Source organism: Mus caroli, unplaced genomic scaffold (genome assembly GCF_978045245.1).
Source record: "Mus caroli unplaced genomic scaffold, Mus_caroli_1 scaffold_6, whole genome shotgun sequence".
NCBI classification, from domain to species: domain Eukaryota; kingdom Metazoa; phylum Chordata; class Mammalia; order Rodentia; family Muridae; genus Mus; species Mus caroli.
The window spans coordinates 111,973,145-111,989,241 of record NW_028227261.1 but is presented as its reverse complement, the minus strand read 5'-3'; the positions used below and the strand labels follow the sequence as shown (position 1 = coordinate 111,989,241).

Below are 16,097 nucleotides of genomic sequence, written 5' to 3'. Positions count from 1 at the left end.
TTCCTTTGGGTTCCAGCCCTTAGAGCGTGTGTGTGCGGTGATCCAGCAGTGACTCACTGGAGAGTCACCGTAAGGGTGGGAGGTGAGAGTTTACCCTCCCTCTTGGTTAATCCTCCCCTCTGAGAATGAAGAGGTGTTGGACACTGCAGCTGCACTGTTTGGTGTGTCTGAGGGCTGGGGTTGAGTGTGAGGAGCTAGCGAGTGTGAGGGGCAGGAGAGGTGAGGCGCTCCAGAGATGGGGCTCTGATCTGAGGTGGAAGTGCCCACCCCTGACCTCTGGCACCAGAGGGACCGCTGCCCTGGGGCCTCGGCTCAGTTTATACTGGCTCCTTATTTACCCTCATTAAGCTGTCAACCTCAAGCCCAGGCCAGGCCGCAGGGCAGAAGGACAGGGCCACAGTTGCCAACGCAGCCACCTTGGCAGGCTCCACTTACCCTGAGGTTTCTCTGCCCATCCCCAACCAGACTTTGCTGCTTCCCAACATTCCCCAGCCCACATCTTCAGGCAGCCTGGCCGGGTGACTTTAGATGCAGCCTGGTCATGTGACTTCGGATGCTCCACTTTCACCATTCCTTGCCTCAGTTTCTCGTTTTAGACTTAAGATGGGTCTGTGAGTAGGGTTGTAAGCCTGAGCTGACGTTTGTGTTGCTCATTTTCTTCCTCCCCCCCCCCCGCCCCCGATTCCCCCAGGGCTGGGCTTCCTTCACCTCTAGTCTTCAGTTTTGGATCTCTACGAGCTCTGGCACTTGGGAGGGAATTGACCTGCAGCTGCTAGCAAAGTTGACCCTGGGCATCTGATACTCTATAAATAACCTAGGCTCAGTGCAGCTGGAGGCAAGACTGGAAACCCAAGGAGCTTGGGGCTGGGGGGGGGGGGCAGGGACAGTTGGGGAAGCGGGCAGACCTGCCAGTCATAAATAGGAAATGCAGACCAAGTTTATAGTGTTGCCTTGAACGTAGCAGTTAACTTAGGTGATGGCTCGATTCCGCTGCTCTCTTTTGTTTGCCCTTCATCCACTGGGAACAGCTGCATCCCTGTGCTGGGGGAACAGCCAGCAGCCAGAGCTTGGAAAAACAGACATGGTGGATATCAGTCTTATAATGACCCCAAGACTTCCCAAGCTTGGTAGTTATTCATTGCCCTACCACCACCATCTCTCTAGAGCAACCCTCCAGTGTCCCCCAGAGCTGTTCTCCCCTATGCTGTCCCCAGAGTGTTTCCACATTGAGTCACTGGGCCCTGTGCCCGTGATGGCCTCTTGTTCTAGGTGGCCAGACTCCAGGTACTGAAGGCACCTGGAGGGCAAGCTGTAAGCCACTTTCTATATATGGTGATGTGTTTCTCCTGCTCCACAGGGTCTGCCGTCTCTGCCAGCCCCACCCCACCCTCAGTGCTACCACCCAGCTTCTCCCCTGAGCTCTCTCCCTAACCCTTCACTAGTCCAGTCCTTTGTTCTTTTTGGTCTTAAATCACTCCAGGGGTCACTGTGCTTTTGTCTTGGAGAACAAGACAGGCAGGGCTATCTGACATTTACAAGGGAGGACTCTGCACAGGCAATATATTCAGAATGTTATATCTGCAGAGTGTGTCACTATTTCCATAGGTGGCTGATCGTTAGAATCAACTGGGAGCTTAAAAAATAAAATGGACAGGGGGCTGGAGAGATGGGTCAGTGGTTCAGAGCACTTGCTACTCTTGAAGAATACCTGTGTTCAGCCCCCAGAGTCTCACAACCATATGGGCACTAGGCACACACAGTATACATACAGGCAGACAAAATACCGATACACATAAAATAAAGATAAATACTTGTTTTTAAAAGGCACGCGAGTCTGAGACCCTTCCTTGGAGAGCTCAGTTGGGTGAGTGTAGCACGGAGTTGAAAACCTGTTTAGTTTATGAGCCTCCCCCGTGGTCCTGTGGATTAATAGTGCCTTATCTCAGAAGCGTCCTAAGAAGCTGTGGTTGTTAACTCCGATTTATGAAGGAGAAAACTGAGGCTTCGGGAGGCCAAAAAGTGTTGCCCAAGGTCATATAACAAGCGTGGAGTAGCCAAGCCATGGCTCTAAGACGACAGACAGTCTGACTCCGAGCCAGTGCACTTAAAAACCACACTGCTGTTGTCATTTTCCTTTATGGGCAATCCTGCTCCTTCCTGTGTCTGTTTCCCAGGCTAGCCTGGGTCTCTATGGACCGACTCCAAAAGCTCTTTCCATATTCAGAGTCTGAGTATCATCATCACTTGCTCTCCCTTCCCCCACCCCACTGTCACCTTGGCAGGGAGCCCTTTGGTACACCCACGGTTCCTTACAGGCCTGGCTGGCCTCTGAAGTCCCTGGCTGGGAAGTCTGCCTAGCAGCTGGTGATGTCACAGAACTTGAGTCTGTGATTGGCTGATTTTTGGTAGAGGCAAAGTCTTGGTTCTTGCCTGTTCTGCCCTTTACCTGAGTTAGGCTCTGCGTTGTAGGAATCAGAGCTGCCTCAGACTTAGGTGTTAGCATTTGAAATGCTCTCAGGGGAGTTACCGGGACCAACCACTTAATCGCTAACCCCGCTTAGTGCTGGAAGAGGCACCACGTCGGAGAATGGAGCTTGTGGGGGAACGCAGGTTTTTACCTGGGTAGAAGACTATTTACGTGGGGGAAATAAGTTGAAGACCTAGAAAGCAGAAAGCTAAGATTCTGGAGAAGAAATGTACTGTCTTTGGAGCCTAGCAAATTCTACCTAAGGCATAAAAAGTCCTTTGACCTCTGACCTCTGACCCACAGGCTGAAGCAGATGTGGCCTCTCTGAACCGGCGCATTCAGCTCGTAGAGGAGGAGTTGGATCGGGCACAGGAGCGCCTGGCTACAGCCTTGCAAAAGCTGGAGGAGGCTGAGAAAGCCGCAGATGAGAGCGAGAGGTGAGGAAGGGGGCCCAGAAGTAAGGCAGGGTAGGGACTGCAGAGGGAGGGACCCCGTCTCTGCTGGCACTGGCCCCACACGCACTTCTGTCCCCGCTTCTCAGAGGAATGAAGGTCATTGAAAACCGGGCCATGAAGGATGAGGAAAAGATGGAGCTGCAGGAGATGCAGCTGAAGGAAGCCAAGCACATCGCTGAGGACTCAGACCGCAAATATGAGGAGGTGCCGGCCTCGTCCCACTCACTTTCACCAGCAGTCCCCAAAGTCCCAGGCGGTCACCACTGACCTGCTTCTCTCTCCCGCTTCCCCTCAGGTGGCCAGGAAGCTGGTGATCCTGGAAGGGGAGCTGGAGCGCTCGGAAGAGAGAGCCGAGGTGGCTGAGAGGTAAGGATACCCTGGGAGTCAATGGAAACGGTAGAACTCGGCCTGAGGGCTCAGCAGGGGGACACTGTGCACAGGGGTCAGGCAGTTCCCCGGGCCAGAGGCCACAGGAACAAGGCTCTGTCCCCTGATCTATGCCCGCCGCCCCCAGCCGAGCCAGGCAGCTGGAGGAGGAGCTTCGAACCATGGACCAGGCCCTCAAGTCGCTGATAGCCTCAGAGGAGGAGGTAGTAGCCTCTCTGGGCCTTTCTAAGCAATGACACCTTTTCTCACTCACCTCACGTCCCTCCCCAGTGCAGCGTCTCAGGCTACTGTCTCTCTCCTGCAGCAGGAGCGGGGCGGGGGCGGGGCTTCCAAACTCAGCCTGCTGTCACTCTTCTCTCACCACTTTGCTCTTCTCTTTTCTCCTCCGCCCCTCCCCCACTGTGCCACCCCATCCTCCCCACCCCCCCGCCCGCCCCACTGCCTCACCTCACTGTGCCCTCACGCTCCATCCTGCCACACGCCCCTGCAGTAAATGTGGGGACCTAGAGGAGGAGCTGAAAATTGTTACCAACAACTTGAAATCCCTGGAAGCTCAAGCGGACAAGGTATAGGGGGGAGGGACCGTGAGGAAGGGGCGGGGCAGAGCGGAGGGGGAGGGCTTAGGTAAGGAGGGCTAGGTGCTTAATGGAGTTCGACAGGAGCCTGAGGGGTTCAATGTGGAGCTGAAGGATTCGGGATCGCTGGAGTGGTTCACTGACAGCGGCCTGTGTATGTCTCTTAAAGTATTCCACCAAAGAGGACAAATACGAAGAAGAGATCAAACTTCTGGAGGAGAAGCTGAAAGAGGTGAGAATGCCTGTGGCAGGCAACTGAGGGGTAGGGATGAGACAGAAGGGTGACTTAGAGGAGACTCTCTCTCGGGGGAGACCTCTTTATTGGCCATGTCTCTTATCCCTTCTTTATCTCAGGCTGAGACCCGAGCAGAGTTTGCTGAAAGATCTGTGGCAAAGTTGGAGAAAACCATTGATGACCTGGAAGGTAAAAAGGACTCAGCTGCCAAGTCAGCCTGTCCCTTATCTCATTATCTGTTAAGTGAGTTGGCTTACCCAGGGCTCTGCAGGCTCTGCCAGGTCATGCCCACAACCCAGGCAATTAAGTCAGGCTACCAATATTTCTGGGTTGAGAATAACGAGGATTATCTGAGGAGTTACAACCAGATTGCTAGGGCTGGAGAGCTGGCTCAGTGGTTAAGAGCACTGGCTGCTCTTCCAGAGGACCCAGGCTTGAGTCCCAGCTTCTACATTGTGATTCACATTCGGTAACTCCAGTTTTAGGGGATATAACACCTTCCTCTGGCTTCTGTGGGAACTAGGAATGCACACAGTGAACAGACATGCAGGCAAAACACCTATACATGTGAAATTTAAAAAAAAAAAAATTCAAGATAGGGATTCTCTGTGTAGCCCTAGTTATATAGTCCTCAAACTCACTCACAGAGATCCACATTATATATACATACATACATATGCTGTTGTCTGACACACCACCAGAAGAGGGCATCAGATCCCATTACAGATGGCTGTGAGCCACCATGTGGTTGCTGGGAATTGAACTCAGGACCTTTGGAAGAGCAGTCAGTGCTCTTAACCGCTGAGCCATCTCCCCAGCCCCTGATTTTATTTTCTAATTTAGTGCCGGGGATTGAACCTAAGATCTAAGGCCTCACACACCCTAGGCAAGTTTTCTGCCACTGAGCTATATCCCCAGCTGCTACTTGATTAGATATGAGGGTTTACACAATGCTGCTCATGGAAGATACTGCTTTGAGTTACTCTTGGTAAAAACAGGAATGCAGGATTTTTCTGGTCTGTGGTAGGATTAATAATTCCTGTTATCAACCAAGGTGGCCTTTCCCTTTCTCTCTGATAACTATTTACTTTCATTATTCCTCATCTCTCCCGTTTCCAGTCATCTCAGGCAGGCAGGAATTTTATCTCCAGCATTAGGACTTTAGACTCCTGGTCAGCACCCTTCCTTTCCCTCTTAAGCATGCCTGCCTGCCTGCACAGAGCACTGTCCACAGGCTCCTGGAAGACTGCAGGGGGGAGTGAGATGTTGGGGTGCAGAGGAGCTGGGGAAGAGGAAGCCCTGACTGCCATCTAGCCTGTCCTCTGGCCTCTCTCCTCTGTCCACCCTTCTGATTCTGTTTTCCATTTCATCATTACCTCCCTCCTTCCCTCCTCCCTCCTCCATTTCTGCTCCCCGTGCTCCCTCCCCTCCTCCCCCTCTTCGCACTCCCCAGATGAAGTCTATGCACAGAAGATGAAGTACAAGGCCATCAGCGAGGAGCTGGACAACGCACTCAATGACATCACTTCCCTCTGAGTCCCCACTATGGCCGTCGCGGGCCCCTTTCTCTCCTCTCTTTCCATTCTCTCTGAGGGGAGGGGGCAGCCAGGAGAAGCACCAATTGGCCACGTTGCACAGCCAGCCTGAGGGCAGCCTGAGGAACACGTCTGCCACCCCTGCCACCCACTCTGGCACTGGCTTTTCTCCTGCCATCTATCCACCATGCACTGACCTCCACCCCTCCACTACTTAATAAACTCTGAACTTGGTCTCCATGCTCTTCTCCTCCGGAAGCCCTTTTCCCTCTCAAAGCACTGATTCACTCCTGAGACCCTGGCTTTTACTGCCGTCCTCCATCTTTGACGCTCAGCCCTCCTCCCTCTGCACACTGTGGCTCACACAGACCCTCCGGCACGGCACTCCCAGCCCGTCACTTTCTGATAATCAATGCATGTGGCTGTACACACCCTTCCTCCCCACCTCAGCAGCCCAGTCACTGACCTTGGCACACTTAACTGGGATTCCAGGATCTGAGGGCATTGCTGAGAGGGAAATGGGGTGCTGGGGTCAAGGGAGGGGGCCAGAAGGTCAGGAAAGGTCTGGCATGAAGGTCGTTAAAGTCTTGGATCTCTACAAGAGGGGCTTTTGCAGCATCTGCAGGTCTGTTTTCTGTCCCATGTCTGTCTGACCTTCCCTTTCCTGGCTGAACCTTTGTCTTTCCTTTTGTTTCCATCTTTTCTAACCTTCTAAAGGCTTCTAAAGGAAGGCACCCCGTTTACGTTACAGGCCTCCCCATCCCAGTGTCACTACCCCAGCCAAGGCCTAGAGCAAGATTTGTGTCTGGACAGGCCACCCACTTACCCTACTATAGACCCCCGGTCTCTTAACATGACTCAGGTCTCCTAACACATCCCAGGTCTCCTAACATGTCCCAGGTCCCCTAACACGCCCCAGGTCCATAAAGTGTCTCCTAACATTCCTAACATGGTTTTTGTCTGTGTCACCTTTCCCTGTCCATGGTTCCCTTCCCACCTGTTTACCCTCCCCTACCTCACCTGCTGCTTCCCCTCACAGAGACTTTGGCTAGTGCCAAGGAAGAGAACGTGGAGATTCACCAGACCTTGGACCAGACCCTTCTGGAACTCAACAACCTGTAAGGGCTGGCCCTGCTGCCTACCAGACTACATAGTTGCCTCCTCAGGCCAATAAACTGATGTTACTGGCATGCCAGGGCCCTTTAAGCCTTTTTTGTTGTTGTTGACAGTGGAGCTGGAAGGACCCTGACTGAGCAAAGCCTGGCTCCCATCCCTGTAGTGCAGTCCCACTTTCAATGGGAGCTATGAGGTATGGGTACCAGGCTCAGCAAAGCAAGTTGTGGTCCCTACAGAGCAGAACCACCATCCATGGCACACCTCTGTTCCAGCAGGCACTGGGCCAGACATTCTAAAGGCAAAACTGCAAGAATGGACAGATTTTCCTCCATCAGGGTAAAAGCCAGAAAGACTCGCTCAGTGTGAATTGAAGTTTAGAGGTGTGGCCAAGCCAACCTCTCAACACACACTGCTAGGTGTTCTCGCCCCAAAGAGGTTCATATTCTAATCCTGAGAAATGCCACATTAGCCAGGAAGAGGTTCGGATGAGCAAAGAGTTTGAAGTGGAGAAGCGTATCCTAGGTTAACGGGTCAGACTCAGAATAATCACAAGGTCCTCAAAGGTTAGGAGAGCAGAGCGTGATGGTGCAGACCTGCACTCCCAGCACTTGGGAGACGAAGGCTGGAAAGACTGGGTCTTGATCCAGTCTGAGCTACACAGTGAGGCTGTCTAGAAGGCAAAAGAGGGGGGGGGGAAAGTGTGTGGGGGTGGGGATGAGGTCACAGGCAGGAAGGGAAGATGTGACAATGGAAGAGAGGAGTTGGACATAGGGAAGGAGTCAGGAGCAAGGAATACTGGGAAAGGCCAGGAGCGAGGAATGCAGGAGTCATCTAAAATGAAGTGTTCCACTTGAGAAAGTCAGGAAGAATACAGCCCATGCATACCTGGACTAGCCATAACGTTCATGCAGACTTCCAGCTCTGGGACTGTAAAAGTTATAGGAGCAGAACAACACTGAGCTTGTGGAAGTCACTTTGTTTTCCCGGCAAACATAAGAAATTAATATAACATCCTTTTGATGTGAGGAATAAAGGCAAATACACGAGTTTTACTAGGAAGATTTATATATACATTTTAAATAATTGGGATGAGCCAGGCATGATGGTGCATTCCTATAATCCCAGCATTCAAGAGGCTGGGACAGGAGAATAGAGGGTTCAAGAGAAGGGACTATAGCTGGGCGTGGTGGCACACGCCTTTAATCCCAGCACTCGGGAGGCAGAGGCAGGTTGATCTCTGAGTTCAAGGCCTGCCTGGTCTACAGAGTGAGTTCCAGGACAGCCAGGGCTACATAGAGAAACCCTGTCTCAAAAAACCAAAAAAAAAAAAAAAAAAGAGAGAGAGAGAGAGAAGGGACTAGAAGCTTAGGTCAGTGATAGAACACTTGCCTAGTAGGTAAGACCCTGACTTCAAACTCCATCACCATACATACACAATTCAAGGCCAGTCTGGCTGCATAGTAAGATGAAGGGGTGTGTAGCTCAGTGGTAGAGCATTTGACTGCAGAGTAAGATGGAGGGGTGTGTAGCTCAGTGGTAGAGCATTTGACTGCAGAGTAAAAGCAAGCATTGTGGGGTGGCGGTGGTAGTGGTACATACCCTCAGTTCCGGCACTAAGAAGGCAGAGGCAATCGGATTTCTGAGTTCAAGGCCAGCCTAGGCTACAGAGTGAGTCCCAGGACAGTCAGGGCTACACAGAGAAACCCTGTCTTCAAAACCATCAAAACCCAGCAAGAATTGAGTCCAATCTTGCTTTTTCACTGTTAGTTCCTATCACAGTACTTTAAGGAAAGAAGAAAGTTAAAAAGATGGAAATGATTTCGTAGTGGTTAAAAAGGAGGCTGTATAACAGGCAGGACCGGACGAGATTTCCAGATTCCTTTAGCTGCTTTCTCCTTATTAGGCTCCAGTTTCTGTCATCTCTGCCGGACTGTAGCTAACTCTATCTTTGGTCCCACTTCTGTGCCTACAGAACAAGGAACGAGAATCAGAAAGCCGACTCTGCATGAGAGCTCATTTGCAGTCTGGGAATTCAGGGTTATACAATAAGGCTATGCCAAGGGAGGGTCATAGATACCTTTGCTGCCTCCTCAGCTGCAGAAGGAAGGCGATGCTGGTGACAGCAAAGAGAAGGCCAAACACCAAGGCTAGGATGTCACCTGGAAGGGGAGAAGGGGCTGCTTCTGGGGATGCCAGGGGATTCCCTGTAAGCTGGCTTCCCATACTCCTGCCTGACCCCTTTCCCCAGTGAGTGTTCAGGCAGCCCCCAGGGCTTCGGTCTGCAGAACAGGCCATCTGGAGGATGGAGGCAGATAGTGAGAAGGGTTAAAGCACTCTTCTCCCTTCCAGCAGCTAGGTGAAAGGTGCCTTGGGGGAGGGGTCTCACAGGAGAATTCTGGAGCCTCAATCAGACAACTAAGCCAGAGGTGCAGGTCTCTTACTTGACCGATCACATCGATTTGGGGATCAAATCTATTCTACAGAAAAAGTAAAGACTAGCTCCTGGGCTGAAATACTAAAAGGGTGTGGCCCCCTCCCGCCACCGGCACCAGGAACAAGGGACCCAGACTCACCAGCAGTGAAGCAGGGACTCACATGGACTGAAGAGATAAAAGGAGACATTAGAACCAGGGGCCATGAGTACCTGGGACAGGCTGGTACAAATGAAGACACAGGAAGGGGCAGGACCCCTGACTGGGGATATGGCAACGTGGGCTATCAGATAATTGGGCACCTGGCTCAGGGCTGCTATCCTCTGCAGCAGGGAAGGAAGCCTCAATCGTTCGCCCATTCAAGGGTTGCGTGGCTCGGAAGTTCAGTTGTAGCCGAGAATCACGAGGTCCCCACAGGGAAACGGAGAGAGTATGGAGCTGGGGAAGTGGGGGTCGATGGATAGTACAGGCTCAAGACAAAAAGAAACAAGGGGCTCCCAACCCTCTGTCTATCTTTACTGCATGGCCCCTTCCTCGTTTCTTCCCACATTCCCATTTTCCAACACCCCGGGTCAATACCACGCCCCATTCTAACCTGCTTAGCGCTCAGCTTCACTGTCTCATTAAACACAGTCCAGATGACCCCCTGGCTGCAGGGAGGTGTGGTCAGAGACCCTTCATATCGGTAGTAACGGCTGAGGTCCGAGGGCAACAGTGCAGATACATCCAAACCTGGGATCTCAATCTTGGAGCCTACGGATTGGGTTTGTGTTGAGGTCTCACCTAGATCACCCCTGCCTCCTCACCACCCCCCCCCCCACCACCACCCCTCCGCTGCTGCCCCTTGGAAGCTTTTGGGACAAGCATAGTCTCAATGCTTCTTACTATGTGTGGATAATCCAAAAGGAAGTAAAGGGCTTTGGGCAGTTAGAGGAGGCCTTGTACTGCTGAGCCATCTCTCCAGCCTCAAGCCAAAAGCTCATAAGCCCTCCTGTGGTACCTTCAATCATCTGAATACACAACTGCTGACTTAACCCCAGACTGGAATAAAGCGGAATTGGAATGTAGCTCGGGGAGGAGGGGTGCCGGGGGCGGGGCGGGGGGGGGCAGCAGAGGGGTTATTCTATCTACTGAGCACACTCCCGTGGATACACAGACAAGTAGAATAACTTGTAAATACATGTAATATTGCAACGATAAGAAACAGACACAAAAGTTCTATGAGTTCCAGTTTATCAAAACACCTAAAAAGTCTAGTAGAGTGAGGTTTAAAATGGCTCAGTCATGGAAGGGAACAAGCTTTTTGACCAAAGTGTTTTTGCAGCTCTGGACCTAAGGCTTCATGCATGCTATGTTCTTGCTCTACTCAGAGCTATAGCCCTAGCCTTTTTTTTTTTTTTTTTCTTCTTCTTCTTCTTCCAAATACTATCTATTTAATGTATGTGAGTACACTGTAGCTGTCTTCAGACACACCAGAAGAGGGCATCAGGTCTCATTACAGATGGTTGTGAGCCACCATGGTGGCTGGGAATTAAACTTTGGATCTCTGGGAGAGCAGCCAGTGCTCTTAACCACTGAGCCTTCTCTCTCCAGCCCCAGCCCCGGTCTTTATGATCTCAGGTAACCTAGGCTGGCTTGGTGAGTACCCAACCTCCCAAACGTTGGTATTATCAGCATGCTCTTCCATGACCCTGCTCAAAATCATTCATAAGCCAGGCAGTGGTGGCACACACCTTTAATCCCAGTACTCAGGAGGCAGAGGCAGGCAGATTTCTGAGTTCAAGGCCAGCCTGGTCTACAGAGTGAGTTCCAGGCAAGCCAGGGCTACACAGAAAAATCCTCTCAAAAAACTAAAATAAGAAAAAATATATAAATATAAATATTTGATATTTATAAATGATAGACAGTTCTCAAACAAAAAAAGTTTAGCTTTCCATACTCAGTCTTATAAATTTTAACATTTTCTTTGGCTTGTTTTCTCTATTTTGCTTTTTGTTTTGTTTGTGTTTGAGGCCAGGTCTTACTGTGTAACCCTGGCCAGCCTGGAACTCACTCTGTAGACCAGGGAGGCCACCATGGCCAGACTTAGCTTTGCTTGTTTTCGTAATGTTATTTTCTGTTTGGCTTTGATTTCTAATTGTCAAGCCTGTGGACGGTAGTTTTCCTATCCCCTTGTGTTTCTCATCAGTTTAGCTATCACCAGTCAGAGTCAGTTCACCCTCAGCTCCCTCCATCTATGTTCATGGTTCACTGGGCAAGCCACCAACCTTCCTCCGAGATTTCTTCCAAGTGGGACAACAACTGTTCGTAGACACTGTTTTCTTCTGGGCTCTCCTGCAGGGGTGAACATGGGGTATAGTGCAAGGCTGATTGATACCCATTTCTAGGACTACAGCTAGAGGCCTGGACATGGGATGGGGTTCCCATAGTCTTTCCCCGTTCCTCACCTCTAAGGATGCTGGGGAATATACAATCTTATTCAAGTTCTATTACTCTTGCTTTGCAAATGAATTAGCAATGGCAAACTGAAGGGGAGAAAGTTTCCCAGGCTGCCTGGCCCTCGAGATCTAGGTTCTGCTAATTTACACACACACACACACACACACACACACACACACACGTGCGAGTGCGGTGGTTTCCTGAAGAAGACCATCATGTATATTGTACTTGGGCTGCCTCTGCGCTCACTTTAATAACTCACTCCTGCACACCTGCTCCTGAGGAACTTCCCTGAACTTTGTGCTGTGAACGTCACACTGGTGAGCCTCATAGGTGTCCACACTTCCTGGCTTCCTCCCACCTTGAAGTGTGCATTCTTGATTACAGGTACAAAGAGGTCACTGAATACTGTACTTTGTGAAGGGGAAGTGAGGGGCCACAGAAGCAGCAGAGAAATGGCTCTTCCCGGGCCTAGCTTGTTGCTGTGGCACTCCCTAACTGGTCCGTACTTCAGCCTTGCTCACGCTGACCTCTCTCTGTGCGGTATTCCTCCTTGTTTCCCACCAGTGAAAGATTTAAGTTTCGCCTCCTCTGTGGCCACTATTTTTTCGTGTTCGTCACTTATGACTGTCAGCCAGCCTTCCTCCTAAAGGAAGTCTTTTGGTAGTCTGCTTTCTGGTTCCCTGCTGGTGCTGAGTGAATGAACGAAGGAGTGAATGGGGCTGAGAGCTAATTGACCAGCTTGTGCTTGTGCTTGGAATGGTGTCTCTGCTAGCCAGATGCATGAACCCACAGGACGTGAGTGTCAAATAGGGTACCTGCAGAAAGGCAGCCAAAACTGCCAGGCCTCCTGGGCGGCCCAAGGCTTCATGAAGTTCTGAGAAAGCAGTACTGAGGTGCACCACGTGGATCTAGAGAGGATGAAAGGATCAGAGAGCCGCCAGACCTCTGATCATACCCTCTTGGTTCCTCTTGGGACAGCCCAGTCCCCACCTCAGCAGGGAAACGGTGACCATTGACTGTGTGTTCTGAGCCTGGGTGATCTGAAGTTCCCCAGTGTAGATGCAACTGCAGGGCCCGGTATTCCTGCCCAGGTCCCAGAGCCATCTTCAGCCCCGGCGGCAGAGTCAGCTGTACTGCGTGGGGAATGGCAAGTGAGACGTCTACCCACAGGTGAGCGTGAGCGCCAGCAGAACTCCGAAGTGCACAGCTTGATTGCCACTCCCCTCCATAGGTCCCGCCCCAGACACCTCACCCGTGTGGCCATTGTTGGATAGGCTCAGTTCCGGGAGAGGCTGGAGCTCATAACCCAGTAGTTCCAGGGGTTGCAGAGTGCGGCAGAATGTGGTGCGCTCCAGGCGGATGTCTACAGGGGACTGAAAGCGGCCAGCACAGGCTGGGGACACCTGGGGCCAGAGTAGGGTGCCTGGGATGAGAGGAAAAGGTGCAAGAAGTCTAGCGATTAGGACAAGAACCGTTAGGATAAGTGAGGGGTGGAGTCAGGACGCTTGGAGATGGGGTGGGAGAAGGGGGGCGCTCCAGGGACCGGCGTGGGAGAGTGGGGGGGGGCATAGAGTAGGACCTGGGTCCAGTCTAGGGCTACTACTGGGAATGTTGGTGCGGCAGATCACCAGGGCTGGACTCCCAGATTGGGTCTGTGTAGCCGGCGGTGTCTTACCTCCATAGCTCCAAGGACTGTGGCCACCCCCTGCATAAATGAGAAGAATTAATAAGCCCACTCTTACAGCCCAGTCCCTTCCCAGTGCCCAGAATAAAAAAAAAAAAAATCCCCTCCCGCTCTGGCAGGGGGCCTCACAGCCCCGGAGTGTAGCAAGGCTGGTGTGAAGCACAGTGGACTACCACCAGCCAGGACACCGCCACCGCAGGAGCCATCAGTAGCCCTACCGATAGTTTGCAAACTAGGGTCTGTAGCGCATGGCTTCAGTTTGAGACCCAAATCATCGTTCTTTTTCCCTTACTCACCCACCTTCCCACTCATCCCTCTTTCCTGTCTAAAGTTCCTGGCTTAGAGCCAAGTACGGTGGCACACACACCTGAAATCCAAGAACTCGGAGGAAGAAGAGGGTAAATGGCAGAACTAGTTCAAGGCCAATCTGATCTACACAATAAGACCTTATCTCACCCTCCGCCCCAGAGCAAACCAAACTTCCTCCACCTGTCTTTTCCCATACGTCAAACCATAGGTGAGTAACGGCTGTGAGCTCCTTGTGTGTCTTCCAGAAACCCCCTTCTCTTCCCTTTTCATCTCTGTCTCTCTGTGTCTGTGTCTGTCTGTTTCTGTCTCGGTCTGTCTGTCTGTCTGTCTCTCTCATTCTCTCTACCTCCCTCTCTTCATACACACACACACACACACACACACACACACACACACACACTTATTTTCCCCCTCTGTCCATTCCCAGTTCTATTTCCTCTTCAATTTCCCCCTATTCTCGGCTTTTTTCTTCTCTCCTTTTAGAGGAGAAAGACTACCTATTAGAGCACAATTGCCAAATGCTCTCAGCTAGCGTTGCAAGGGAGAGGGGGGAGTGTTGGGGGAGGGGGCAAGGCATAAACTTACCTGAGCCTAGATTTGGAAGTTAATGACCACTTACCTTTTTCATCCCCGTGGGAACCTTGACTGTGCTCAGGAGCCTCAGGAGTCGATAGATCCTCTAACCCGAGGGACTCCTCCATTCTGTCTTCAGAATTAACTTCAGGTGGATCCTCCCCACCGGGTGGATCCGCCTCTTCAGGTGCATCCTCTTCACTGGGCAGAACATCCACGCCCAGCTCATCCTCCCCGGATGAACTGTCTCCCAAGGAGGGCTCCCCCTGCATCCCGGACAGGCCCTGGGGCTGAGCAGACACTTGGAGCAGCAGGAACAGCAGCAGCTGCGCAGTAGGAGCTGGGGTCGACAAAGGGGCCCAGGGGCTGGGGCCCAGGGAAGCCATGCAGCTGACTGGGGTGTCCCAGGACACACTGTGGACGGGCTGTACGTGCATCGGAAATAGGAGCTGGGTAGGGGAGGAGCAAGCCTTGAGGGGAGCAGGCTGACTCACAGTGCCCTTTTGTAGAGATGGAGCCAAAGTCCCACAGGTTCTGTCTGGCCCTATGCCCCCTCCCCGATATCAAAGCCCGGACATTGGTGCGGTAATGGGTAGGGTTGGGGTGAGGGGCAGGTGTGTTCATAGGCAGAAAGAAGGTTATCAGGATCACCAGCTCAGCTTGGAACCCAAGGCACCACCTGGCACTGTATAGGTTCTCCCTGGCACCACCCAGCTCCTGGCCTCTGCTAGGCCTGGCCTGCTTCCCAGCCCTGGCAGGGCAGGGGAAAGAAGGAAGCTGGGCCCCCGTGGAGTTGGGCTGAGAAGGCAAGAAATCCATGCATGTATCCTGGCCCAGTCAGGTCTTGGGTAAAGAGGCAGGTTAAGACCCTGGAGGAGCCTAGGGTTGAGTAGGTGGAGGGGCTCACAGCTAAGTAGAAGGCAAATTTGAACATGATTATTTGAGTCTACATATGAGACTCTAATGGTTACCCCCACTGCCTGCCAAAGTCTGACCACTTTATTTCCCGACTTCCAGGTCTTCAAAACCTCACCCAAGAAACCAGTCTTGTCTCTTGCTCTTCCACCTAATGTTCTGGTCAGATAATTTGTATGTGTGTGCTCCTGCACGCATGCACTTTTTTGCTTTGTTTGTTTGTTTCTTTTTCAGTGCTGGAGACTGACTCCAGGGGGCCATGGGTGCCATGCAAGCACTCTTTCACTGAGCTTCACTCCCAGAGCTAAACTAGTCATTCTTCTCTCCAAACTCTGCACTGCCTTTGTGAATCTCCGTCTTGGTGCCCAGAATGCCATGCATGTTTGCACGCCGTATTTGTTTAATACCTACGGTATGTTAGGCACTGGGCTGTGGACTAGGGATGCGGAAATGAAAACGAAGGCTCCTATCTGAGAAGCTCTCACTCCAGTGAGTGAGGACAGATGTCATAATTCTGCCTCAAGGAACTTTGCCACCGAATCTGATGATCTGAGGTGGAACCCCAAAATCGACATGGTGGAAAGAGAGAACCATCTACTACAAGTTGCCCTCTGCCCCCTGTGTGTGCCATGGCACATGCATGTGCACACACACACACACACCAAATAGATGTAAAATAAAGTCTTTTGAAGAGTGTGACAGAGCCCAGTTCTTACATCAGGCCATGTGGAAGACAATTATGAGCGTGGATTTCACAGGCAGCCTGATTCTTTATGAATCAGGACAGAGTGAGAATGGATGAGGCTCCCAATCTGTCCATCTAGTGACCATGTACCAAGTCTTTCCCAGTGTCCTCGACTCTGCTGGTGTCTCCAGGCATGCAGCACAGAATAGCAGACAGCCTTTAGCTCTGCAGCTCCCATCCCCAGGAGATTCCTGTGGCCTCAGCAACTATAAAAGAATAAGGTCGTC

The 16,097-nt window shown here is 51.7% G+C and overlaps 2 protein-coding genes across 5 annotated transcripts in view; one reads left to right on the top strand and one right to left on the bottom strand.

Moving 5' to 3' along the window:
* Tpm2 (tropomyosin 2) overlaps positions 1–6,861 on the top strand; it is a 7,863-nt gene extending 1,002 nt beyond the window's left edge. Inside the window, exons 3-9 of one of the 4 annotated variants that reach the window (XM_021159330.3) lie at positions 2,771–2,904; positions 3,009–3,126; positions 3,218–3,288; positions 3,800–3,875; positions 4,054–4,116; positions 4,239–4,308; positions 6,694–6,861. In XM_021159330.3, the coding sequence (XP_021014989.1) occupies positions 2,771–2,904; positions 3,009–3,126; positions 3,218–3,288; positions 3,800–3,875; positions 4,054–4,116; positions 4,239–4,308; positions 6,694–6,776 (615 nt within the window). In that variant the 3' untranslated portion in view covers positions 6,777–6,861. The other 3 variants (XM_021159328.2, XM_021159329.3, XM_021159331.3) reach the window with 3 other exon arrangements.
* A 1,256-nt stretch (positions 6,862–8,117) lies between these two features.
* Ca9 (carbonic anhydrase 9) lies at positions 8,118–14,635 on the bottom strand. Its single transcript, XM_021161519.2, has 11 exons — positions 14,257–14,635; positions 13,320–13,349; positions 12,897–13,067; positions 12,635–12,777; positions 12,460–12,552; positions 11,470–11,536; positions 9,798–9,955; positions 9,505–9,640; positions 9,344–9,370; positions 8,848–8,929; positions 8,118–8,736 (listed from the first exon to the last, which is right to left on the bottom strand). The coding sequence occupies exons 1-11, from the start codon at positions 14,594–14,596 to the stop codon at positions 8,670–8,672; spliced, it is 1,314 nt and encodes a 437-aa protein (XP_021017178.1). The 5' UTR covers positions 14,597–14,635; the 3' UTR covers positions 8,118–8,669.
* Between the last annotated feature and the right edge of the window lie 1,462 nt (positions 14,636–16,097).

Bases quoted from the DNA above. Each gene is read 5' to 3' on its own strand.
- Ca9 (XM_021161519.2), bottom strand. From the start codon at position 14,596: ATGGCTTCCCTGGGCCCCAGCCCCTGGGCCCCTTTGTCGACCCCAGCT. The intron at 13,068-13,319 runs GTAAGACACCGC...CTCTCATCCCAG, and splicing joins CAGTCCTTGGAGCTATGGAG to GCACCCTACTCTGGCCCCAG. The intron at 9,641-9,797 runs GTTAGAATGGGG...CCACTTCCCCAG, and splicing joins TGAAGCTGAGCGCTAAGCAG to CTCCATACTCTCTCCGTTTC.